Raw genomic sequence first — 24,615 nt, 5'->3', positions numbered from 1 at the left:
GTTCTCAGTCGCGAGAAAGAGGAGACGGAGTAAGTCTCGCTCATTTGACATCGGCACCGACGACTCTTCTAATACCCAGGTCTAGATCCACCACCATCCGACCTACACGATACGAAGCATCGCGGCTGCTGGAACATTCTTACGAGTCTCCAAATCAGGAGTTTCACACACGTCTTATCCGAAGAAGCAGATTACTTGACCTGGAAAGCCCGCGATCAACTTCGCCAACTCTGCTGCTGTCAATTCTGTGTATGTACCCGAGTCCCTTAATCAGTGTTGGCAATCGGCACTCCATCTGACACGTCTCAGGTGTTTCATGTTTCATGCCGACGGCAAAGAAGCGAGCAGATTCGACACGACGGATGGCACAAGGAAGATACTTTTTCGACCAACTGAACCGCCACTTTTATCCACGCACATTTCCTGGCACCAACCATGTTTTTGACGATGCGCTGACTGCGTTCATGCTGACTACCATTGCTCCTAGTGAAAAATCGCTCGAATCGGGTCTTCAGTATTGGCTGGTATTTTTGAATTTCGTCGTGCAGAAGCTAGATCTACACAAGGATGACCAGGGTATGGATGAGGATGATAGGGAAGAAAGAAGAAGGTATGCATTCCACATCATATCAGCTGATTAGTGCTGACAGTATAGAGGCTGTGGTGGGCCACCTATATCATCGATCGGCATGCCGCTTTATCGTTCAATGGGCGCCCACGTCTCACTGATCAAGAATGCTCGTCGTTGCCCACACCGTGCCCAGATGCGATCTGGGACTATCCGGCACCGTTGCCTCGATCGGAGAACCGCCCCCCTCAGAGTATGGTATGGAGATATCAAGTCCATAGTCTAGATATGCTTGGGACGTTCTTGCCCCTATCGAGGTATTCAGCAACGATCTTAGCAAGCGCAGCGTTACAGCAGCAATTGCTGATTGTTCACAGAATCTTAGGCGACATTCTTGAGTATCGCTTCCTCGACGATCATCCAACATTCAACACCAATAGAGCTCTGCTGGAGACGAGCCGCACAACCGTAATACAGAACTTGCAGCTGTGGTTTGATTCCTTTGAATCGCTAGTTAAACCTGACTTCTGTCGAATTGCAGAGCCAGAGTGCGAGCTGCTGCCGGGAGGTAGTAACCCAGCTGTCGCATATTACGGCTTGCACATGTACCACTGCATGTTTGTGCTGCTCCACGGTCGCATGGATGTGGTTCGCATGTATCATGATCTTGAATGGCAGGCATCTCCCGACTTCCTTAAAGCTGGCGAACACGCTGTCGCGTGCGCAAACGTACGTCCCATCCTTGGCAGATTAACATGTCCCCATCACCGCCGTCCAAACTGATTGGCCACTTAGGTTGCACGTCACATCCTCCGGATTGATCCTCGACTAAGCTTTATGTATCGCTACTTCGGCACATACTTCCTACAATCCTCCTTCATCTTCCTGATCCTGGCCCAGAAACTAGGCCAACAATCTGACAGCCTGATTTTGCGCAATTGCGCGATCAATCTCCAGGTTTTGGACAAATTTGTGCTAGCCACAAACATGGATTACCAGCGAACGTTTGCTGAACTGCTTCGCAAAGCTCTTAGCCACAACATGGAACGATCTTCCCAGGATCAAGGTCATACTTACGATGACCGTACTTCGCCACTTGAAGAAGTAGAAAGCCATCTAGATCCAGAAATGCTTCGGTATCGCTGGACTCCGGGCTTTACGGGGCTATGGGCACATACAAAGCCTTGAACAGACAACGACTTGGGACAACTCGATTGCTCTACTTTGAGGGCGCTAAGATAGCCCGTTGTCTAAACTTCAGTGTGGGAAACGTTTCACTTGGACCGTGTACATTGATTTAAACGACCCACATCCAAAGTTTGCCGCTTTCTGGGAACCAGTCCTTCATGACACTATTCTGATGCGCCCGTCTAGAATATACCGTCCTTGTTTAGAAAAGATGTCCTCCACCACTCAGGATGTTGGCAATTTGCCTAGCCTCCTGCGGGTATTTATCGACGAGGCTTAATCGCGACTTTCTGTCCACCCAGACCTCGTCTAGTGCCATGTCAACTGTGATTGCAGTTCGGTCCGGCTGGTACACGATCGCCAAACCTGGTTCATAGTTGGCTGACCGCGAGCCAGTGATAAAATTGACCCAGTCAGTCTGAACACGATCGACTAGGCTGGCATTAGGTACTGTGCCGGGCGATAGCAACTTATCCGCTTTACGCAATGCTTCGTCGAAGCAGTCGTAGATATAGATGAGATCTACACAGTGGTGGGCTTTGCCATGATTCAATCCTGGAAACGGATTGCCGACCGCCATGCGGAATGATTGTACCCGGGTTGGTCGGGGGGACGGTTCTTTACCCTGGCCGCTGTAGCCTGGATTCTCCCAATCCATCAGCTCCTCCCTGCAACATTGAACAGGATACCCGAACTGTATGTCCGATAAGAAGCGATAGACCTGTTCGTGCAGGCTATCCTTGCTCATGCCTGGACGCAGACGGTATGCTGCAAAGAAGTCATTGCAGAATTCTCCAGATAACTTGGCGGCAGCCGACCAATCGCATATCTGTTCGAAGCTCTCAAGTTGGCTGACTGATGACTGGTGGAGTGTACCCTGTGGGCTCATCAAGTCAGTTCGTTGCGTGATCGGAATCTGGATTACGACGACTGACCTCGAGATCTGCATCCCCTACCAAAACAGATATGATTTCTCTGGGGTGGCTCGCAGTACCATTTGGAGCTCTCATCGTTCCACTTTGGTCGAGGTGCACACTCCAACGTCCGTTCGGTCTTTGGGAAATGGTCAGTTCATCCATAACCAATGGAAAGACAAACCAGCCTAACGCCGCATTCGCACGCAAAATATCATCTGCTGATACATTCCGCATGAAATCCATACGCGAGGTTGTGCTTTCGTTGGTCGCGCCGAACTTCTTACAGAAAGTGGCCCATCGGGCGTTTGCATCACCCATCGTGATTGGGCCAAGCACTCCCACGGCTCCAGACTGGATGATCCCCTGCTGGCACAGCGGCTTCCGCTTGCTCAACGCCGCTTCGAGGACATGGGCATGAGATGAGCTTCCGCCTGCCGACTGGCCACCGACCGTGACTCGGTTTGCGTCACCTCCGAATGCCCTGATGTTCCGCTGCACCCACTCGAGGGCAACTCTTTGGTCCCCAAGCCCAAAGTTGCAACCCCGTTTGCCTTCTGGTTGAGCATCGATGATTTCAGTGGAAGCGGCGAATCCGAACATGTTGAGTCGGTAATTGATTGTCACGACAATGATGGGAGTGCCCATCAAGACGGACTTTCTAACAAGACGGGCAGGATCTAAGGTACCAGTCAGCCTCGATATTTGAACATGGAACCTGTCACTCTAACCCCACATAGGATCTGTCCCCGCGCCGAAACCATATGCTCCTCCATGGATGTATACGTAGACCGGCAACCCTGGACTGTCGAACTCGAAGCCGGCAGCAGCAAGAACGTTCGGACTCGGTCTCGTGATGAACAGGTTCAGGCAGTCGAACTCGGACTCTTTCACATCTTGTGGAAACTCGAGATGCGATTGATAGAAGTCACTATTGTTAGGCTCTTGCGGTTGTGGGCAGCGGGGACTGTGGGAGAATTATGGTTATTCGTGCTCTGGCACGGATTGGACAGGAGAACCACGCACCCATTGTGTGTGGCGTCAAAGGCATCATGTGGCAATCGATCACGGAGTTGAGCATGCTGCCACCTTGCTGGGACACTTCCATAAGGGATACCTCGGAACTCTTCGACTCCCGGTATGGACGATGGTTTCCCCAGAACTCGTTGCTCATAGGAGGGGATGGTATGAGTCGGGAGGGTGACGACAACGGAGACGGTCATTATGAGGAAGGCGAAAATGGCGACCAGCTTAGGCAGAAGTCTGATACTCTCAAAAGCAGGCAGAGTAGGCCGACAGTTCGGTCTCTTTCACGATTCGGCGCGGCTAATCTTTTATACCTCAGTTTTGAGCGAGCGGGCCGAGGTGGATCCCGCACGAATCACGAGAACTCGAGCCACGCGGGCCCAATGCACCCGGTGGACGCTTCTACGAGGCATGCAGCCAATCTGATAGCGCGAACTCCATGGCTGCCAAACTCTAGTCGGCCTATTTTGTCCTTGGCAATCGGCTTTTTATCAGCAGCCGGGTCTGGCTCCCTCCAGTTTTCGGACGTCTTCGTTACCCCGTGGGAAACCCCGGATTTCACAGACTCGGATCTGCTAGATGATTTTCGTTTTCGTGGACTATAAATCCTCAAAACATGCTCGGGGGCCCCCAGAATCTTTCCGTCGATCGTCCCCGTGGAATGTGCTAATACTTGCCTCCTTGCCTGTGCCCAAGAATTTCTGCGAAGATGACTCACGTTCTTGATATGCTTGGAATCCGGGGAGAATGGAGGGCAATCGCAATCAGCTTGTTCATCACGATTGCTGCTTTTCAGTTTGGATTCGACTCTTCCTACTATTCTGGTAGGTAGTCAGGACGTCTCACCTCAGAAGAGATACACCTTCACGATTCAGCATCATGGTCCCGTCTGTTGGCTGAGCTAATGATGCTGTGACAAATAGGTATCCTCGATATGGATCCCTTCATCAAAGCTTATGGACACTACGACAGCGCGACCGGTGGCTATGTCCTCAGTTCCAGCATTCAGTCACTTACCACTAGCATCATCAACGTCGGGGAGCTTGTCGGCGCTGTCTCCTCCTACCTGGTAGACGATCGCATTGGACGTCGAGGAGGGCTCTTTGTGTCTAGTGCCTTTGTTACTGCCGGTGTGATCTTCCAGGTCGCTGCTGATAACCTCGCCTTGTTGATCGTTGGAAGGCTGTTAATGGGTACGTTCTAAACCCCTAGGCAGCATTGAGCAGCATACACATACCCAGGCTGTCGCATATGGCATTTCAAAGCTAAACATTGACAGGCTACGCGGTGGGACTGATTTCGTGCCTGGTCCCCTTGTACGTTGCCGATTGTGCACCTACCCGCTTTCGTGGAGCATTGGTCTCCGTATACCAGTTTGATGTTGGGCTTGGACTGTTGTTCGGTGTGATTGTGGACTATGCTACTAAGGATCGAACAGATAGTGGTTCCTATCGGATTCCGATGGCAGTTCAGCTTGTCTTCCCAATTATTCTAGTTCCCGGCCTCATACTGTTTTGCCCCGAGTCCCCTCGCTGGCTCTTATCGAAGGGAAGGACGGAGCAAGCCCGAGCAGCCCTTCGACGACTGTACGGTGATCGGCCGGACTTTATCGAGAGCGAGATAGTATATATCACAAGTATGGTTGAGGAAGAGCAGCGAAACGATAGTTCTTGGGGAGACCTGTTCAAGTGGAAGGTAGATGGACGGAAGACCTATCTAGGATGCTCCATTCAGGGTGAGCAACGTCTCCACAAGTCTTGTTCACTACTTTTGATTCCAATTTGCTAACTCTGGGTGTTGTAGCATTTCAACAGGCCTCAGGCATCAACTTTATAACCAGCTACGGGATTGTCTTCTTTTCGCAAATTGGGATTACCAACTCTTTCCTCATTCAGATGGGCCTGTACCTTACGCCGATGCCTGCGGTCTGGCTGAATCAGTACTGTGTTGAGCGCTTCGGTCGACGGGTGATGCTGCTTGTTTCCTGCTCTTTGGTGTGTGTGGTCTTGTTCGTCGTCGGTGGGGCGGGAACGGCCACGGACAAGACCATGAGCTTAGACCAAGTCATCGTAGCAATGGTCTACATCTTCATGGTCGTGTTCAATCTTGCCCTGGGACCCGCCGTGTGGGTGGTCACGTCGGAGATCTCGACCGGCCCCAACCGCAGCAAACTCATGGCCACCTCGACTGGTACCAACTGGTTCTTTAGCTGGGTAGTCACGTTCACCTTTCCGTACTTGTTCAATGCGGATGGAGCCAATCTCAGCGCCCGGGTGGGTTTCATCTATGGTGGCCTGATGTTTGGCGCAGCATTGTGGATTTACTTTTTCTTGCCGGAGACGGCCGGGCGATCCCTGGAGGACATCCAAGTGATGTTCGAAAATGGAGTTCCAGCGCGCAAATTCAAATGTGAGTCAAATGTCTTAGCACAGACGGTCTGGTCACTAATAGTCTACCCAGCATATGAGATTCCTCAGACAACGCGCCTTGCTGTCCTAGAGGATGAGAAAGAAGTCCGGGCTACAGAAATGGAGAGTGTATGAGCAGGGAGTAAGTTTGCCTGTACGAGTATGACTTGTCAATGTCAGCTTTGAGTCTGCACAAGGGGGTGCCGGCTACACGATTTCCGACAGCCTCAGGCGGGAAAGTACTCGACACAGGTCTCCTGGACCAGCACTTGCGATACAGTTCGCCAAGCAGAAGTCAAACAAATCTCTCGTTCCGGCTTCAATAGTCTACTCGATAGTTTTTCGCGGGGCCTCGTGATTTCATGCACCCGTGCCCGTTTGCTACGAATCCACTGTTCCTGTTGGGATGCGTCCAATTCCGTGGGCTATGGCCTGTTTGTAATGTTGTGGTGTGGTGAGGGTTGAGTAATGGTAACCTCATAAGGTTTCCCCACAGATCGGAAATAGCGGGTGTGGGTGAAATATGCACCTATCGACCCTAATGCATGGGAGCCTATTTTTCCTCTCCTAGCATGATCGTGGAGAATACGACTGCACTTTTGCAACCTCGTGTGCTTGTTGCTGCCAGATCATCGAGTTCTGAGACATGGCATCCAGGGCAGTGAATTAGGGCGGACAAAGCGACCGCTTTTCTTTGCTCACGTCACCGCCTCTTTCAGCCTCGAGTCCAGGCCAGCAGTCAGGCAGGCAGGCAGGGTGTAAGACAGGTTTCATACGAGGGTCACTCAAGCGATGGGGTTATTTTTATCTGCCAAGCTGGACCCATGGAGTGCAGGCAATACGAGAATGCGGGCTTGGCCGGGACTCAGTGATTGGGTTCCCTTCCGGGGTTCAGTGCGGGTAACTTCAAGACCTGCAGGCGGTGCAGTTCATTCACTACTTCTCACTACATTTCAATACTTCAACCATACTAACTCGGTATGGACAGTCACTGAGCCACTCAGAGGTACTATTTCGGTATTAACTCTGTTGCTAAGGTCTCCCCGCATCCGCAAGGCTTCCCATGTCTGTCAAGTCATTTTCCGATCTCCCCGGGCCCTACCACACCTTAGTTGGGTTGGCTGATGGGTCTCTTTCACGGCACCCTGCAGATCTCCGCAAAGTAGTCGGATGTCTTGGATCGAGGGCTGGGTTGTGATGTTAGGCCACCGACATCCCACGGTCACGTGTATCTTTAAGAAATGGGCAACCAACCCGGGGTCGCGTTCATTGCTCCTGTACCACGAAACATGGCCAGCCGGATCCACGCGGGCATGAACTGCTGTTGTGCGAGCCGGGGGACGACTCGATCGTGGCATCGGCTGTGCCCTGCGGTGTACCATCAATAGCATCCGTGTGCTCGTATACCAACATGCTGAAGTCTGGGACACTGTTTTTAGATTACGAAGTGGTGGCTGGGGAGGGGGAAGCCTCATGCGATTAGGATTGACGGTGAAGGCTGGACAGATCTGGTTGAAGATCTGTACCAATGTTGATGATCGGGTGTTGAGATACAGGGACGACGAAAGGTATAAATTGGTCGTGTCTGCTCGTCGAGATATAGCTTCATCATCAACATCAACATCCTCACAAGCCATCAGATCCAGTCTTCACCAAAGAACTCTCTCTTTCACTCTTCCACTCTTCTACTCTTTAACATCTTCGGAAGTCCACCAACCACTCCATTCAAAATGAAGTCCTTCACCACCATCATTGCCTCCATCCTCATCGCCGCCGTCTCGGCCGCCCCTGCCCCGGTGGACATTGAGGCCCGGGTGAACAGCGTCACCGTCTCCCTCGCCAACGACCAGAGCGGAGCCAACGCCGGCGTGCCCATCCCCGGCGACGGCGTCACCCGCAGCATCCAGACCCTCTACGGCGGCACCTCGGTCGGCTCCAGCGGCAAGGTCCTGGCCTCTTCGGCCCAGCTGACCAACTTCGCGCAGTGGTCGGGCTGCAACATCGTCAACGGCGGCAGAAGCATCGCCTACCTCAACTCCCAGCGCACCTTTGCCGATCTCGATGGCAACCCGAACGCTGCGACTCCTGTTGACTTGAGCGGCGCCACCATCACTTGCTGGGCTTGAGTTATTGAATGTGAGAGTGAGAAGTGGAGCGGGGCTGGGATTGACGGGTCGAGGGGCTGGGGGGTCATCCTAGACAGATGATGGATCTTTCGGACTGCTTTGCATGACTGTCATTTTGTTTGCTTTTTGTCTGGCCAGACGGGGGAGATGTACTGTTTGATTTCGTGTTTTGGTGATGATGAGCGGTTTGCGCAGCGACTAGATATATATGCAATGACACTCCTTCGCATATCTTGTGAGTAGGTTTCTGGAGTGGGAGTGGGAGTGTAGCTGGAGCTGGAGCTGTAGTAGAGCTGGAGTTTCAGAAGTAATACAAGTGTTTCTGCTACATAGTATTCATCAATGAACCATGGAACGAGGGCTGATAGTAGTTCTTTGTTGTTGCTGTCTTGCGCGGTTTCATATTTTCTATGCTCATATATTACTAGTCTATGCCAAGACTACAACAACTAGCATCATTGGTCTAGTGGTAGAATTCATCGTTGCCATCGATGAGGCCCGTGTTCGATTCACGGATGATGCACTCACTTTTTGCCTTTTTGCCTTCGACGTCGATCTTATATTTTGGCACTGGTAGACCCCCCTACCAGAGTGTCTTTTGATTGCGAATGGGCTTAAGGAACATCATGTTGGAATTTATCATGCAGATAGACCCGCGGTTCGAATTGGTGGTTCCATAGTACTCCCGTAGCTTAACACCCACGAGTAGAAACTTGTCTATCTTCGGGATGCTCCCGAAAACTCAGCCAGCCAGGACCGCATACAGCACAACAACTGGGCACCAACACAGCCAGAATAAGAATCTACGCCATGTACTCAAGTAGCAATCATCATTGCCATTCCATATTAGCCTTCGAGTAAAATCGAGGAAACCAAATGTACTGTACCCCTGGGCACAGCACCCCCGAAAAACAATCCACCCACTCACCTGCATCCCCATAATCCCCGCATCAAGCGACGAGAATATCTCCATAGCATAGGCCGGTACCCAGAGTCTAGACAACATCACCACCAAAGACACCGCCCATCTCTCCCTCATTTTCCTTCTTCACGCTCAAACCCTCATCACCGCCCTGCACACCCCCGTCATCCTCCCCAGCCCCCCCCTTCCCCGCTGCAGACTTCTTAACCGGAACCCGCCGCCTCTTCACCCGATTCGCCTCCGGCGACTCCGTATTCGCGCGCTTCCCACCCATGCTGAAGGTGATAGTGCTCCCGCCGTTCTTGAGGTTCCGGCGGAACTTCTCGAGACGCTCTTTGATGGCGCGGGCGGTGGGTTTTTCGTCGTCGTTGGCTGGGTTGCGTTAGTTTCGGGGATTTTCTGAAAGCTTGGAATTTTGGAGATGGGGAGGTACTCACGCCAGACGGCGGCCATCTTGTCGATGTCGATGGTTAGGTTATGGGTTTCGAAGAGGGTTTCCCAGAGCTGGGTCTGGGTGTTAGTTTTACGGAGGTTGGGTTGGGGGGTGGATGGGGGGATGGGGGGATGAGGAGAAGGTGAGCGTACGATGTTCATGTTTTCGGGGGTCCATTTCATTTTGCTTGGTGGTTGTGGATTCTTGCTTGGTGGTTGTGTGGTGTGCTTGGTTTGGGTGGTAAGTGGAGGTGGAGGTTTGGTCGATTAGGGGATGAATTTGAGGGTTGGATCGATAGGAGGGTGAATTTGTGTGTTGTGTTGATGAGATGAGGAGATGGATATGGAAATTTGAACAGTGGTTGCGAGGGCGTGTTGGTTCAGTGTCGGCTTTGTTGGGATATGAGAAAGGGGATGGTGTATCGGTGGTGTCTGAGATGGAGATGGTGAGAGATGACTGTAGGATGACGGTTGTTGTAGATAGGCAGACTGCTCTGAAGAGGCTTGATGAGGGTAGTGGTTAAGCCTAAAAGGAGATGAAGAGTTTGTTGAGACGTCTTTATCTCAGACTGTGATACTGAGGTGATGCAGAGGTCTGGTGCGTGATTCACTGTTCTTGTTTGCAACTCAGTGTTATTGAAAACTGCTCAGTGAGGCGCTGGATCTCGATGGAGTTAAGACTTACTGATGCATTGATAAGTCCGGAATATGACGGTTATGTGTTGATTTACTGTTTGAGGACCTACAAGCATATCTGTGAAGAGCCAGGTGTAGTCCAGAGAATTACGTCTGTATGGTATGCAATGTTGCCTTTTGAGTTCTAAGTCCCCTTGGAAGCTACTTGAGATCGATTCGTAACTTCATTCGGATATCATCATTTAAATTGATTCTTGTGCATTGGCACTACCAAGTAGGTGCTAGAAAACCGGTGACCCTCAAGGTCAGGCGAGAAGTATGGAAGGTAGCAGCACAGCCTCCCCTTCAAGCCATCAGGCGTAGGTCTTGTCGCTGCCATCAATATCCTCCCCCTTGACAATAGTCTCTGCATCCTCCTCACTATCTTCTCCCTTGATGATTGGCTTCGCAGCCTCCTCGCCGTCGTCCTCGCTGTCGTCCTCGCTGTCATCCTCACTGCTCGCCTTGCTCACAACCTTGGACACACTCTTGCCCTTCCTGGTCGGAGTCTTTGGCTTCGCGATGCGGGCCGCCTTGCGCTTGGCAGACAGAAGAGCCTGACTGGAGGGACCACTGCTGGCAGCAGTCGTAGCCTTCTTTCGGGGTGTGCCGACGGGGGTTCCGGGGTTACTGGTGCCGTCGGAGACCTGCTTTCTGAGTTTGTCCATCTGCAGCTGCACGGCTCGGACGGTGCATCCTTCTCGTGTATCAGTATCGATACTCTGACGACGGGGGCATTACAGCACTTACCCTGACCCACACAATCTGCTAGTGCGGTGTAATCAAGCTTGATACTTAGGTTTCTAAGCTGGGTCAAAACGCCGAGGAAAAGCTGTGATGCAAGATCGAGATTAGCATATGTGGTGATGAGGATAGGAAATATAGTTTGACGGTGACTTACTTTCGCGTTGGCTTCTGAGTTCCAAGTGACAGCCATTTTGACGGTGATTGTGATGGTATGAGGTGTTGTGGTGGGTTGGAATAGCGAGGTGTAGATGTTGTGGATTGGAAGTAGATTTGCGTTGTTGATGTAGATGTTGTAGTTTGAAGTGGGATTGAGTAACCAAGAAGAAGAGAGTGATAATGAAGATGGCTGGTAAGAGATTGAGTCACCTGAAAGGTGGAGTTGATTGTGGTATGTTCTGTTATGGTAAGAAAGCCCAAGGGGTAGAAGCGATTTGAAGACAAAGTAGTGTCATCCACCTGTTGCCGTGGTTGGTGAGCTTCAGGCTTCCTCTTGCCTTCCTCGCGCGCAGTCCAGCTTCCTCACCCACTGCGCTACATTCACCTTTCTCTTGCTCTCTGCCCTCTCGTCTATCTCCTTCGCTTGGCCATGAATCATATATCCTTCCGACGACTCAATATCTTATGTGATGTGCCAGATCCACCGAATTCAATATACTTATGAGTATCTCTGCATTTGATCCCTGATATCGTTCACCCCCGAGACGAACCGAACACGAACCAGTCGAAGTCTCCCAGCGCAACCGTCGGACCAATCCTAACGAAAACCTAAAGCTCTCCGGAAAATACCTGCATGACTAGCACTACTGGTGGAGATTGAGAGAAGAAGAGTAAGACGAACAGTGGACCGGTAGAAGCACTCGGAGACCCAGAAACTACAAGGGCAGGTCTGGCAGCCGAACCCGGTGATGAGCCACTGGGCTCTGCCTCGTCGGAGTCTAGAGGTATTGCAAAAGCAGAAGAGAGCAAATTGAATCCCCAACCCGGCGATGAGCCACAGAGCACGGCCTCAGCTGCAATGCTAGATGAGATACGAAGCGCCATCTCCAAACTTATCTCAAGCAGGAGTAGTCCCATGTTTGACCGCTCTGAGCCATTTTGGCAATACATGAGAATCGCGACAACTATGGGCAGACCGATTCTTCAAAGTATCAGAGGGGCCGAAGCTTTATTGAACGCCGAAGAAATGTGCGTCATTCCCAAGATGTCAGCTAGTAACGACCCCGAGAATGAGACTCCGCACAAGAAGCAGAAACTGAGCAATCTGCCGATGGCCTACCTTTCCACGTATTCTCAAGACGACTCCGAGGCTTACTATTCTACGTATTCTCGAGACGACTTCGACGAGCCGAGTTACACAGCAGTCTTGGATCTAGAGTGGGGTTGGCACGTCGACAAACGGAAGGTAGTCCAACCCCTGAGAGAGGACTTCGTGAGAGTGAAAGAAGAGCAGAGCTGGCTGAACGATCCTGCGTATCAATGCAAGAACCATTCTGAAGCCTGTCACAACCTGGGCATTGTCGATGAACAATATCTCCAGATACCAGGAATGCGCCAGAATGCCGTTTTAGAAGAATGGCAACCGGTAGCCGTCAACAGACTTAACCAGATCCGACGGATGGGTCTGACCAGAGGAGCGATTCTCGCAGACGCTGTCGGCCTTGGTAAATCCTGGGAGGCACTGGCACTCATGATGCACATGGTCAGAACGGGAAGCCACCAAGGCAAACCTTTCATTGTTGTTGCTCCATCTCTCTTTGTTGATCAAAGGGCCGAGAAAATACACGCAATAACTGATATTTTCCATATCTGGATCTATGTGCCCGACCGGCAAGGCGATGATGCATCATCCGAGAACCGCATTGTAACGAGATTGGAGGAGCAGCATGAAGTATTCGGGAGCAAGGAACAAGACCCCGCAGTGGTTGTGACCAGCTACGAGACACTCTCAAGCACGCATGGTCCCTCGGCCGTCAAAAAATGGTGTCGGAATCACGCGCAAGTCTATGATCCGGACGCACTAGACATGCCGGCTCGTTGCACCCGTTCCTTACGAGGAAAGTTCTCAATGGCGGTCTTCGACGAAGCGCACTTGCTATGCACACGTAGGTCAGGCTTTTCGCTCGCCGGGATGTGGTTACACGCCCCTTTCAACCTGCTTCTGACCGCAACTCCGTTCTTCCGTGACATTCGTGATTTCGATAGCTATGCGCCAATCTTGCTTTGGCCATATCCTCTACCTGCCAACGCTTATGACCCCACTCGATTGACTAGTATTTTCCATTCTGCATTTGGTTCAGACGATTCAAGAATCTTGTGCAGTAGAGAGTTTGTCTTCAAGCATATTCTGGCGCCGGACATCGAACCTCCGCAATGCCAACTTCGCATTCGTGCCATACTAAAACACTTGATGATTCGACGGACCGTAGCGTCTTGCGTATGGTTGGACTCAGATCGGAAAATCAGCGCGTGTCACCCACCAGCATTGAGACTAACCATGATCACTCCTTTCAAGGACGCAGAACTTCAGATTTATCAGCACTGTGCGGATAAGTACCAGAGCGATTTCCTTGAACCGAGTCCTAAGCGTTGCTCGATTTACAAATGGGACATGCACAAACTCCGTCAAGTGCTTATGGGATCAACTTGGATTGGCCTTATCGCTCTGGAACGGCGCTTGGCTTCCACGAGTTTAATCTCTGACATTGAGGCTCTCAATGACGGTAGAAACGAGGTGCTTCAGAGATTCCGGGAGGCCCTGGAGAAAGACGGAATACCAATGGCAGGGGAACAGGGAAGAAGCTTTTATCAGAAACCATTGCCAGCAGCAACAGGTTCGGATGCGGGTCCGAGTGATGGGAACAGAGCTCCTCTACACCTCAAGTCCGAAGGGCTCGATCTTCTTCTGCACGGGTCACCGAAGATGCGTTCTCTCATAGAATCGCTCCAACATCAGGTGTGTCTTCTAGGCGAGAAGGCCGTGATCTGGACATACCACCCAGGAGAAGAAGCTTTTGTCGGTGCAGCCCTTCATGAAACAGGCATTCCGTTCGCAATCCTCCATCCGGACTCCCAGAAGGAGAGGAGAGACAGCATCATCGCGGATTTCACCGATACAAGCGGCAATGAATGCATGGTTCTTGTTCTTTCGTACCTGGTTCCCTCTCTGGACTTGAATCTACACTTGGCGTGCCGACAGGTTCACCTGTTCTCGCCGCCCCCCTCTCATGCAGTGTTTGATCAAGCAGTGGGACGGGTCCTCGCCTTCCGGTGTGGACAAACCCGGCCGGTGACTATTTTCGAGCATCAGGTCCCCAATACTCTCAACATCAATCTTGACAAGCACATCAGGTGGAGGGATCTACCTGGTTTCCAGACCGACATGTGTAAAAGCTTGGCGCCCAACTTGAAGAAGAGCGCGTTTGACCTTAGATGGTACGTGATCCCAGACGATCAAATTGTGGCTCTGGGACGTGGAGAGCGTCGGGCGAAGGGCGATGTCCGGGACCCATGGCAGACGATCGAAAAGTTAAAGCGTTCGATATGGCACAGAAGCTAGAAGACTGCACATTCGCATCTTTAGGCGGTGACGGGGAATGATGGGCTACCGGAGGAAAGCTGTTCGCCTTGCTGAATACGAGCGACGAGGATCGCCTGTCAACGCGCATAGCTTCCTAACCAGCTGTACTCAACTTGGGGAAGAAACGTGTATTTAGACATCCTGGTAGGCTGAGGCAAATTATTAGACTAGATAGAAGGACCAGGAGTCAGGCTCCACAGATTTGGTCGTCTCTGATTTGTATAGAATATATCACAGAAGGCAATCCTTAGACCTAGACCACGATAGCATGTGTATTTCGTACGTGGAGAAGAGAATATTTGAACGAAAACAAACCCCTTTTACACACTGATGGTCCAAGGAAAGGCGCCTTTCTCCGCGGGTCGAATCATCGAGTCTACCTACTATTCCCGCTCGTTTCGTGAACGAGATATATCGATGCCTGAGGCTGCAAGGCCGTCCATCGGGGAAATTGGCTCCTTCCCCGCATGCGCATCACCACACTCGAGCTTCTCCAACTATTTCCATCTCCATCGTGTTTTCATCCTCGCCACCTCCTTCATCGATTGTCATCTACCAATCATGCCCCAAGTCATGCGCCCCCGATAGTCTTTGCTAGCCCAGCTTTATCATGGCGACGTCGACTGCGTCCGCGCAATCATGCGTGGGGTGCAAAGGTGAGTCAACCCCACCGCCAAGCAATCGCTGATCGCTCATCACCTCAACGATTTCTAGATCACGACTTACGATGTAGGAGAATCACAACGTCAGAGTATTCAAAGGCTACATGGCTAATACTTATAATCTTAGGCACCGAGGATACACCATGTCAGTCCTGCCTGAAGAGCAAAGCTCAGTGCGATCCTGCGCCCCCCAAAATCCGCTTCCGCTCGGTTCCTCGGCGCCGGCAAACATTCGATTTCGCGCCCGATCAGACATGGGTCCAGTCGAAGAAAAGACGTACGTACTCTCGGATGTAAGGAGCAAACATCTGTGACAGATACTTATAGCTTAGGCCGTTTGACGTATGTCGACATGACGCCCCATGTTGCGCGGGATAGAGCCACTTCCGATTCCGATGTGTGTCGAAACGCAAGTGGTGTGAGTGCGGTCGGTGATAGAGTGGCGAAGAAGGCGAAATCCCCCAGTGACAGAACTCAAGCAGCTCCCCCTCGTTCGCAGTCTTCATCATGTCTCGAGGGCAAACGGTATGACGGTCGATCTCCATCTACAGCATCTTCGGAAACAACGATACCAGATAAGGTTGCAGCTCGATCGTCTTCCTATCCTGTGGAGCACACGAACATGCGCAATCAACCCCCCACAGTTACACTGGGCGCATCGGAGAGGAGCAGATATCCGCCCGGGCCCCTACACGGGCTGCCAACGTCACATTCCGACGCTGCCTACCTGAACCTCGAGGAGGCTTGTTTGCTGCGTCATTTTACCCAGAATCTGGCTCAATGGGTAAGCACACCGCCGGCTATCAGCATCAAACATCCGTAAGCGACTAACCGATCCAGTTTGATATCAGTGACCGCGATCGCCACTTCGCTCTTCATGTTCCCGAGCGAGCCATGTTCTGTCCGGTCCTTCGATACGCGGTATACACGGCCTCTGCGGGACATCTCAATCGCCTAGCATCATGTGGCAAGTCGTTGGAGACTCTTGGTTTCCCAGAAGAGGTTCGATCTCTGCTGAGCCCCGAGACGGCGATCCGTTATCACGACATTTGCATCTCGTATCTGTTTGAGATATCACATGACCCAGAGGAAGTGTACAACGAAGACGTGCTCACAGCTGCTACGATTCTTAGATTCTATGAGCAAATAGAAGGTAAAGCTCGAAAGGCATTATAGGCCACCAGAATTGACATGCTAATACTCCCCTGGATTTAGCTCCGTCACTAGGTGACTCGGAAGCGTACCTCAATGCAATTCAGTTTAATGTGAATACGCAACAAGATGAATCGTTCTATGCTTGGTTTAAGATCCATGGTCCAAGCCGAGATATCAACGTACACGCCTGCCCGTCTGTCTCGTTACGCCATTCCGCTGCTTTGAGTGCTCTCCGCCAGGAGATCTGGAGTGCTTTCCTCTACCAACGAGAGTTTAGACTACCGGTCTCTCCGACTAATGATTACACCATGTGCGACGCAGCGAATGATTTCATCTGGACCAACCGAATTCTTGTGTGGGTGGCTGACCTCTTATTGTTTTGCTTTGGTGACAATCATCGCTCTAGCGCGGAGGAGCGTTTGCAGCGCTGGTCCAAGTTGAAGGCCGTCGAAGAGCGGTGGAAGGAGGCAAAGCCCGCGCCCTACAAGCCTATACATTATCGCGATCGGGAGCCGACGGTCGGAAAACACTTCCCTGAGATTTGGCACATGAACAGCTGCCAGGTGGCAGGGGCGCAGCATATTGAACTCGGTCGTATTCTGCTGGCGGTGTCTGACCCCCGGCGGGCGTCGCGGCTTGGACTCGGTGCCCTGTCGAGGGACAAAGCCCTAGTTCAAGAGCTGCAGGATTGTACACGGCGTTTGTGTGGATTGGCGGTCTGGAATCCCCCTTGTCCGGCTGCCCTTGTCACGGCGATGGTAGGAATCTCTATATGCGGAGAGTATTTCACCGATCCTGGCGAGCAGGGTGCGTTAATTCGACTACTGGAAGGGCTGGAATGGGACCATGCATGGCCGACAGCAAGCACTATCAATGCACTGCAAACTGCATGGGGTCGCCCCATTTAAGGGAAACGCTATTGTAAAGACCTAGACCTCGCTGTTTCCCCAATACCCCGGATATTGGAGACCTGCCCCGGACCCGTGTATGAGCTGCATGCAAAGCTTGTGGGGCAAAGATCAAATGAAACAGCAGAAGCATATCACTGCAGCAGGATGCGATGCGATGTCGCCACATGTCCCAAAGAGGAAACTTGCCTTTTTTGGTAAGCAAGCGTGGCATCCATTGAAGACTCGACGGGCACATGCTCCTCACTCCATCAACTAAACAGACACTCTGTCAGGAGCACTTGCATGAGGCATACTTCAAACATCCCAATTTGAATTTGGCAGAGTCTGAGACGGGAAACTTCAGGCAGAATTGGCATCATTTCCCGTCCCAGCACGTGTGAAGTCATCTTCCGGCTATTGAGATATATGTGTATACAAATATGAACCCATGGAAGACATGTGCAAAGGCACCACAGGCTTGTTGCAAGGCACAAGCCAACCTTTACTATGTTGGCACTCGTCTTTTTCGCAGCCGCTACGTTTCGTAGTGTCTCCTACCTTTTCATTCTTCCGATTGTTCGTTACTTTCATGAGCCCAAAGGACTCCGCAAATACCCCGGGTTCTCGCCACTTTCGGGATTCACCGACCTGCGCCACATTTACCTGAGCGCCTGTGGCTACCGCTCGAAGGACCTGTACGAGGCTCACCGACGGGCCCCGATCTTACGCACCGGACCGAACTCGCTATCCTTCGGCGGCACACACGCCATCAAAGATATCTATAGCCATAGCACACCATGTCTCAAAGACCTCAACTACGTGGTTCTAGGCGAAAGTCACGTTAGGATGCGAGCGATCATGCTCGCCAGCATAAAACGCTCTTCGCGGCGTTTGCCCTCAGGAACCTCGAACGCGGGGAATCTAAGGTCGCCAGACGACGGCCCGGCTCCTCAAGGCCATCGATGCCCATTGCACGACGCCCCTACCACCTGCAAACTGCGCAGTCACGAAGGTGATGACATCACGCGGCAGCCAGTGCGTCGGGACCGTCCCGAGACTAGGCCATTCCTGCTCTAGTCCTGCACGGCCATTGGCTGAGCCTATGTCGCTAGCGCGTCCACCCAATACGGCAAATTTCCTCATTAGGTGCGCTGAGTGCTTGCCGGATAAGGTTTTATCGCCACGGGCCAAGGGGGGATCCAATCACGAGGGTGGGATGCATTTCCCCCCCGTGTTTCCATCTCGTTTCCCCGGGTTCTTCTCCAGGTTTACACCGACTCTCATGCGGGAAAAGATAGACTGTCAATTGTTGGGTCGGAGCTGGATAGCCTGGTTTATGCTTTCCTTGGGTTTCCATGGTCCGCGAGTGAGTTACTGTCGGGCTGGTGGTGATGGTTGCTTTCCCTCGAAAATGCATATATACCCACTTCGTGTCCCCGGTCGGATGCATGTTCCAGTCTGTTGCAGGACACGCGCATCTCCAATTCATTACATTGCGACGAAAATCATCTCTATCCATCCTTCGTGCATTCCCTTTCGCAGGTGTCACCATGTCGATCGAAGACGCTTCCCCGGAGAAGGAAAACAAGACTTCGGCTGTCCATGATGAGTATGCCGGAACACTTGTGAACGATGACACATCCCTGGACAAGGAGAAGGTGGTCCACGATGAATCCGTTGGGGATGATGCCCTGGAGATACTGTCGGCAGAAGTCAAGTACGACAATGGCCAGCTGCGCGATCTCATGCGGTCGCCGTATGTGTTCGGGGCAGCCTGGTTGGCATCTATCGGTGGTTTCTCCTTTGGATATGGTACGTCTCAATCCGGAGATCATAGAGATGATTAGTTAATGAGTGGGCTCCAGATCAAGGTGTCATATCCATTATCCTCGAAATGAATCAGTTCCGACAACAATTCCCTCAAGTCTCGCCCGACAACGCGCACTACGGGTTTAACACCGGGCTGATGACCGCCATGCTGGAATTGGGCGCCTTCATCGGCTGTCTTTTCTTCCCTGCTGTCGCGGATCGGATCTCCCGCAAGTGGGGCCTGTCTGTCGCCACTTTCTTCTTCGTGGTTGGAGCCATCATTCAGACCGCGGCCTCGGACTATGCCACGTTGGTTGTAGGCCGGTTTATCGGCGGCATTGGTGTCGGAACTCTTGCTATGGGTGCGCCGTTGTATATCTCGGAGATCGCCCCTCCCCGTTGGCGTGGCTCTCTGTTGGTGTTGGAAGCCATCAGTATTGTCATCGGTGCCATCGTGGCCTACTGGATATCCTATGGAACGAAGTAAGTCATTCGAGCCAGCTAAACGACGGTCATGGAGAGTAGACTAACGGCTGAGTAGATCGATCCCCGGCGACTGGGCCTTCCGCCTGCCGTTCATCATCCAGATGATCCCTGCATTGCTGGTTGGCATCGCCATTCATCTCTTCCCCTTCTCTCCCCGCTGGCTGGCTATGCGAGGACGCGACGACGACAGTCTCGCCGCCTTGGCCAAGCTGCGGTGTCTGCCCCAGACCGACGAGCGCGTCCGACTCGAATGGAAGGGAATTCTGACCGAAGTTCGACTGCAGCAAGAACTCCTTGCCAAAGAGTTTCCGGACCACGCGTCTCGTCCCGTCATGGTGGGATTCAAGCAGTGGATTTCCCTCTTTCAAGCCAAGTATATCCGGCGCACCATGGTCGGCCTTGCCATTCCCTTTTTCCAGCAGGTTAGTATATCTCTAGCACGAGAGTCGTGATGACCTATATCTAATCACCTTCTAGTTCTCGGGGATCAACTCGTTTGTATACTACGCGCCCACTTTCTTTGCAGCACTTGGCCAGGATAGCAACATGTCGTTGATCCTAGCAGGCATGATCAACATTTGCCAGTTAGTGGGTGGGCTTCCAATCCTGGCTTATCTGGATCGCGCAGGACGGCGCCCGCTGGCCATCTGGGGTGGTATCGCCATGGCTGTGCCGCACCTGATAATGGCAGGACTCATGAACAAGTACAGCGGCGACTGGGCTGCGCACGAAGGGGTGAGCTGGTTCTGTGTTGCACTCATCTGTGAGTATCGGCCTTTTACTCTTTCAAGTCAGTACAAACGAAACTAACATAGACATCAGACATTTATGTTCTCGCCTACAGTACCTCATACGGACCCTTGGCTTGGGTCCTTCCAGCCGAGATCTTCCCCAGCAACAAGCGCGCCAAGGGTGTAGGTGCTGCCACGGCCATGATCTGGTTGGCCAATTTCATCATCGGGGTGATCGTCCCGCAGATGCTGATCTCTCTGGGTTGGGGCACGTATCTCTTCTTTGGATGTTTCTGTGTGGCCGCCTCCGTGTTCTCATTCTTCTTCGTTCCCGAGACCTCGGGCAAGTCCTTGGAACAGATTGCGGCTGTGTTTGGAGATCGCCTGAATGAGGAAGAGCTGCGGTTGCACCGTCGCATTGCTAGTGAGATTTATCATGGCACATCAATGGGGACAGCCAGCGTCGTATGAAATTGACTAAAGGCATGAGGGACGGCGTTCCGGTTTGTTTAGCGAGGGGATGCAGCATAACGAAGGATTGTCAATAGCATAACGGAAATTGAATGACTCGATGAATGAATTCTCTGTTCCCAGTCCAGGAACTAGTTCCTGTAGTTCGCGCTTTCTGAAAAGAATGGACGGGCAGACGAAGAGGGAAGCTGCCTCTTTGACATCGACCGGAAAAGCAAACGCTGAGAGTCATCAGAGACAATTGCTTCTGCGACCCTACAATCAACGACATTAGTGAATTGGCAAAGTACCCAGTATCCTTACCTTTCAATCCTCGTTTTATCCAACAATATTTAGCGGGAAGCTCCATTCATTATCAAAAAGCTTAGGCTCGTTTGTTATAGCAACAAAGGTACGCGTCCTGAGGTTCTTCAGCAGCACTGTTTTCCTTGTGCTCCCTCGACTCTTCCCGCTAACTCACGTCGCCTTCGAGGATCAAGATTTCACTATAAATAGCTCATTATGAGCCCTTGCTAGCAATTTGCTAGTAAACAATCACTGTCATTCACAGATCAGAGACTTACAGATCAGTACACTACCTCTACTGGAAAAACCATGGTGACACAACCCTTCTGGGACCTTGGCGAAGAACGGGAGGTCGTGGTTGTCCCCGAAAATCCGAGGCCAATAATGGACACCCAGGATCTGATCCCCGAGGACGAAATGGATGCAATCCATGGCCGGCTCAACGAGCGGGGCGATGCTGTGCATGAAGCGCCGGATGGGACCCCCGTGGCCGTGAAGATATACCTGCCGGCCATAATCGTGGTATTTTTTGGGCCCCAGCCCTCACCGCACGTCGCTGCCGTGATAAAGCTACTAGAGGCCCGCGCCGTCGTCTTTCGCGCGGAGAGCATCGACAACCTGGTGGCGCTGGTCGAGGCCGCCAGGGACAATATCCACGGGATAATCCTGGCCGACCCACAGCTCATGACGACCTACGGCGACGCTTGGAAGACCATCAAGGAGCTCGCCAGCACCCGCAAGTACGGGTGGCCGTTCATCCTCGCCGGCAGCGCGATTTCGGGCGCCGCGCGCTACCCCCTCAACTGCGCCGGCTATATCCGCGACGCGTTCGGGGTGCGCTGGCGGGTGAACCGCCAGACTCCCACCGCCAGAGCGGAGCGCAAGCAAGTTCTGATCCGAGGACGTCCGGGGGAGACCGCTGAGCACGCCGCGGTGTGGCTGACCGATATACCCAAGGCCGATCAGATTGCCATCGAGGCCATGAGCCCGAATGACCCCCAGGTGAACTCGTACTTGCTCACGCCGACGTACACCGCGACCTCGGTGATGCTGCACTCGGAGAAAAAGAGGGAAAGTGAAATGCCCGTGCCCCTGGTCGGCTGGATCGGCATCGTCAACAACCCCGAGGAGGAGGCCAAATGGATTCTGCGGCTGTGTCAGCTGGAGTACGGGTTCACGACCAGTCCTCCGCGCCGCTGGCCCGACTATACCGTTTCCTTCGAGCCAAGTGATGACATCGTGCCGGTGGAGTCGTCCAATGCGGAGACCGAAGCCTAGCAAGGATATTCACTGATCACTGTCGATTGGTTTGTCGCTGGGAAGTCAGTGACTAGATTTAGAGAATTTGATAGAAGTCTCATACCATTAACATTTTTCAACATTCCTGCCGCATCCTTCCTTTCCTTTTTGACCCCTCAGTCAGCTAACTCATAGGTGAGGAGAGTGCTGCAGTATTTTCCCAATCCCATGTCCCAACGTCTGGAAGAGGTAGGAGACAAGAGTTGCACCAGCTGGCCCCAATGCCACCAAAGCTTGCAAAGAACCATGAGACATCCAATGAACAGCCAAAAGCCTGCAGGATCGTAGTAATCCGATGTACTCGTCCGAAGCGGAAAGAATCAGGTTCATAGGAGAGCACACAGATATGAACAGGAGGCTGCACAAGGGATTGGGTCATTTATTGTACTTCAAGCATGTCATTTGTAGTTGACCGAGTCCTTGAACAGCGGGGGAATGCGGATGAATGATTGAGATCAGGCTACGCGAGGGTATCGACATGACCCTGGCGCCGAGCGGGCGGTGAACACTGCTGCCTGGCCATTGAGGCCAACCATAACTTCAGCCTGGAGGTAGACAGGTTCTAAGTTGGCTGATTAGTAAGGTAGCACTGTGCTTGAATAGCTTGTTCTCTTTTCCAGTAGGCCTAGACTCGCTGGAAAATCTACTACTTCGCAGTTCTGGTCGAACAAGAACGAGTCATCTCTGGCTTGAAAACACACGAATACCGCAACTGTTGCTTCACGCGGAGCATGATATCTCGCTTGCCGGTTCAATAACCTCAGGAATTTTCTGGAATGCATGAATTCATGAAAGCATGTGCAGGTACTGACTGTACTGTACAGTAACTACAGTTTGTCCTCTGCGATAGCCTTGCATGACTGGGCCCAATCGACAGCGATCGTGAGCTTACTTACGGCTTCCGGAAAATGGGCAGGAACATGCGACTCGCGGCGCCAGAGAATTAATACTGCATAGAGGTTAGGCCGCATCAGTCTAGAATACAGACGGGGGAGGCACAGCTCCGTAGTGCCAGGTCAAATGTATAAAGTGTTCCATGCCTAGGGCTTCCGTCCGGGGACGCAGTCTCATGACTATGGCACAATAGGCCACACCTCACCATAGCCTTTCTCGTGGCTTGTTGCTAATCTGTCGTCTGGATTGCGTCGACTGAACGTCCCGTCCCCCTTTGGCCACAAGCTGATGGTCGAGACGTGGCAACGGATGGATACGCTCATCGTTAGCTGTTCGTCTCCAGATGGCTGATCTTGTCGCTGCACTCGGATCCATCCATCAGCCAGCAGAAAAGAAAAGGCGGAATTCTGGTGTGCATGCCGATACTTGCTTGCCATTGGCCCACCTAGTGTGACTTATACCTCTCACGAAGTACCCCACTGCATTGCTTAGCCATGAGCCAAGGTTCCATCGAGTGAGGGGCTGGTTCCTGGAAAATCGAATCTTCCCGGCCGGGCAGCGTAGGCCGGCAGTCATCAACCCGATGGAAGCCTGTCCGAGCCACCCTTGTAAACATCTGATTGGATGCTGGGACCGACTGCAAGCACCGCAGTGAGATTTTAGGCTCCAAACGAGACAGGGGGACGGGGGAACGGGGGAACGGGGGGACTCTGGATCCACGCAAGTAGCCTATTTACCGCTCTCGCCGGAAGCAGACCGCCATGTTATCTTAAGTGGCTTGACGCACTGCATCCCTTCCCGGGACTCAGGATTGTCAGCTGAAGCTGGAGGAAAAGCAATCATTCCCATGCTGGCTCATGATAGGTTGGAGGAAGGGGGGGGGGTTGATAACAGGCGAGAATGAAAGCAAACAGCGGCTACCTTAGCCAAGGCACGGACATAACCGTACGGATCAAGGGAACCAGTCAGAGTGATTGATTGTAAGAATTCCATGCTGATATGGTAAGAGGCAAGAGAAGCCTCAAGCCACGACGTCTTACGCCCGCAAAGAAGTGGTAACTGATCCGGTCCACCGAGGGCTCGGACCGCGGGCGGGGCGCAGTTGGCCTGCAAGAAACAGCGCTAATCTCTCATCAGCCTGTGCTTCCCTACCACTGTTGAACTATTCGTCACGCCCACCTTGGACTGCAATTGACCACGGCTCTTCCTTGAATGTAAGAGGCGATTAAAAAAAAAACAAAAAACAAAAAACAAAAAGAACAAGAGCCGTGAGTCATGCGCCTGCATGTAACTTCACTATCACCCCTATTAGCACTCATTCAGCCCATTGGGACCTCTACCCTCCTTCGT

At 52.2% G+C, this 24,615-nt stretch overlaps 10 protein-coding genes and 1 non-coding gene across 11 annotated transcripts; 9 read left to right on the top strand and 2 right to left on the bottom strand.

Moving 5' to 3' along the window:
* Positions 1–464: 464 nt before the first annotated feature.
* Positions 465–1,756, top strand: BO95DRAFT_449700 (fungal specific transcription factor domain-containing protein; the record flags this gene model as incomplete). The annotated part of the gene is made up of 4 exons (XM_025587959.1): positions 465–610; positions 658–885; positions 946–1,297; positions 1,364–1,756. 4 exons carry the CDS (start codon positions 465–467, stop codon positions 1,754–1,756), a joined length of 1,119 nt encoding a protein of 372 aa, XP_025446897.1.
* Positions 1,757–1,862: 106 nt separating this feature from the next.
* Positions 1,863–3,956, bottom strand: BO95DRAFT_404820 (alpha/beta-hydrolase). The gene is made up of 4 exons (XM_025583970.1): positions 3,697–3,956; positions 3,402–3,637; positions 2,692–3,350; positions 1,863–2,633 (listed from the first exon to the last, which is right to left on the bottom strand). Exons 1-4 carry the CDS (start codon positions 3,891–3,893, stop codon positions 1,959–1,961), a joined length of 1,767 nt encoding a protein of 588 aa, XP_025446896.1. The 5' UTR covers positions 3,894–3,956; the 3' UTR covers positions 1,863–1,958.
* A 120-nt stretch (positions 3,957–4,076) lies between these two features.
* BO95DRAFT_198739 (sugar porter family MFS transporter) lies at positions 4,077–6,707 on the top strand. The gene is made up of 5 exons (XM_025581014.1): positions 4,077–4,520; positions 4,620–4,889; positions 4,976–5,431; positions 5,500–6,105; positions 6,157–6,707. The coding sequence occupies exons 1-5, from the start codon at positions 4,406–4,408 to the stop codon at positions 6,237–6,239; spliced, it is 1,530 nt and encodes a 509-aa protein (XP_025446895.1). The 5' UTR covers positions 4,077–4,405; the 3' UTR covers positions 6,240–6,707.
* A 1,127-nt stretch (positions 6,708–7,834) lies between these two features.
* BO95DRAFT_500786 (uncharacterized protein) lies at positions 7,835–8,426 on the top strand (the record flags this gene model as incomplete). Its single annotated transcript, XM_025590985.1, has 1 exon — positions 7,835–8,426. The coding sequence occupies one exon, from the start codon at positions 7,835–7,837 to the stop codon at positions 8,228–8,230; it is 396 nt and encodes a 131-aa protein (XP_025446894.1). The 3' UTR covers positions 8,231–8,426.
* Positions 8,427–8,682: 256 nt separating this feature from the next.
* Positions 8,683–8,753, top strand: BO95DRAFT_t33. Its single transcript has one exon. It is a non-coding gene; the product is annotated as a tRNA-Gly (tRNA).
* A 1,820-nt stretch (positions 8,754–10,573) lies between these two features.
* Positions 10,574–11,196, bottom strand: BO95DRAFT_459411 (uncharacterized protein; the record flags this gene model as incomplete). Its single annotated transcript, XM_025588644.1, has 3 exons — positions 10,574–10,956; positions 11,010–11,091; positions 11,161–11,196. The coding sequence occupies 3 exons, from the start codon at positions 11,194–11,196 to the stop codon at positions 10,574–10,576; spliced, it is 501 nt and encodes a 166-aa protein (XP_025446893.1).
* Positions 11,197–11,348: 152 nt separating this feature from the next.
* BO95DRAFT_500778 (uncharacterized protein) lies at positions 11,349–14,720 on the top strand (the record flags this gene model as incomplete). Its single annotated transcript, XM_025590984.1, has 2 exons — positions 11,349–11,394; positions 11,825–14,720. 2 exons carry the CDS (start codon positions 11,349–11,351, stop codon positions 14,560–14,562), a joined length of 2,784 nt encoding a protein of 927 aa, XP_025446892.1. The 3' UTR covers positions 14,563–14,720.
* A 1,147-nt stretch (positions 14,721–15,867) lies between these two features.
* On the top strand, positions 15,868–17,308 carry BO95DRAFT_352639 (uncharacterized protein; the record flags this gene model as incomplete). The annotated part of the gene is made up of 3 exons (XM_025582144.1): positions 15,868–16,029; positions 16,086–16,398; positions 16,461–17,308. 3 exons carry the CDS (start codon positions 15,868–15,870, stop codon positions 17,306–17,308), a joined length of 1,323 nt encoding a protein of 440 aa, XP_025446891.1.
* A 245-nt stretch (positions 17,309–17,553) lies between these two features.
* Positions 17,554–18,524, top strand: BO95DRAFT_198556 (uncharacterized protein). Its single transcript, XM_025581013.1, has one exon. It carries the CDS (start codon positions 17,798–17,800, stop codon positions 18,365–18,367), a length of 570 nt encoding a protein of 189 aa, XP_025446890.1. The 5' UTR covers positions 17,554–17,797; the 3' UTR covers positions 18,368–18,524.
* A 316-nt stretch (positions 18,525–18,840) lies between these two features.
* On the top strand, positions 18,841–21,058 carry BO95DRAFT_500772 (sugar porter family MFS transporter; the record flags this gene model as incomplete). Its single annotated transcript, XM_025590983.1, has 5 exons — positions 18,841–19,102; positions 19,156–19,582; positions 19,638–20,007; positions 20,063–20,348; positions 20,408–21,058. 5 exons carry the CDS (start codon positions 18,841–18,843, stop codon positions 20,785–20,787), a joined length of 1,725 nt encoding a protein of 574 aa, XP_025446889.1. The 3' UTR covers positions 20,788–21,058.
* Positions 21,059–21,381: 323 nt separating this feature from the next.
* On the top strand, positions 21,382–22,350 carry BO95DRAFT_459407 (uncharacterized protein; the record flags this gene model as incomplete). Its single annotated transcript, XM_025588643.1, has 1 exon — positions 21,382–22,350. One exon carries the CDS (start codon positions 21,382–21,384, stop codon positions 22,348–22,350), a length of 969 nt encoding a protein of 322 aa, XP_025446888.1.
* Positions 22,351–24,615: the final 2,265 nt, after the last annotated feature.

Source organism: Aspergillus brunneoviolaceus (genome assembly GCF_003184695.1).
Source record: "Aspergillus brunneoviolaceus CBS 621.78 unplaced genomic scaffold BO95scaffold_5, whole genome shotgun sequence".
NCBI lineage: Eukaryota > Fungi > Ascomycota > Eurotiomycetes > Eurotiales > Aspergillaceae > Aspergillus > Aspergillus brunneoviolaceus.
The sequence above is the reverse complement of the archived record's forward strand: the minus strand, read 5'-3'. Positions and strand labels throughout refer to the sequence as shown.

Excerpts from the sequence above, each read along its gene's own strand:
- BO95DRAFT_404820 (XM_025583970.1), bottom strand. The coding sequence starts at position 3,893 with ATGACCGTCTCCGTTGTCGTCACCCTCCCGACTCATACCATCCCCTCC. Across the intron at positions 3,351-3,401 it reads GGGGACAGATCCTATGTGGG|ATCCTGCCCGTCTTGTTAGA; the intron begins GTTAGAGTGACA and ends CTGGTACCTTAG. Across the intron at positions 2,634-2,691 it reads TAGGGGATGCAGATCTCGAG|GGTACACTCCACCAGTCATC; the intron begins GTCAGTCGTCGT and ends ATGAGCCCACAG.
- BO95DRAFT_198739 (XM_025581014.1), top strand. The coding sequence starts at position 4,406 with ATGACTCACGTTCTTGATATGCTTGGAATCCGGGGAGAATGGAGGGCA. Across the intron at positions 4,521-4,619 it reads CGACTCTTCCTACTATTCTG|GTATCCTCGATATGGATCCC; the intron begins GTAGGTAGTCAG and ends TGTGACAAATAG. Across the intron at positions 4,890-4,975 it reads CGTTGGAAGGCTGTTAATGG|GCTACGCGGTGGGACTGATT; the intron begins GTACGTTCTAAA and ends AAACATTGACAG.
- BO95DRAFT_198556 (XM_025581013.1), top strand. The coding sequence starts at position 17,798 with ATGTTGGCACTCGTCTTTTTCGCAGCCGCTACGTTTCGTAGTGTCTCC.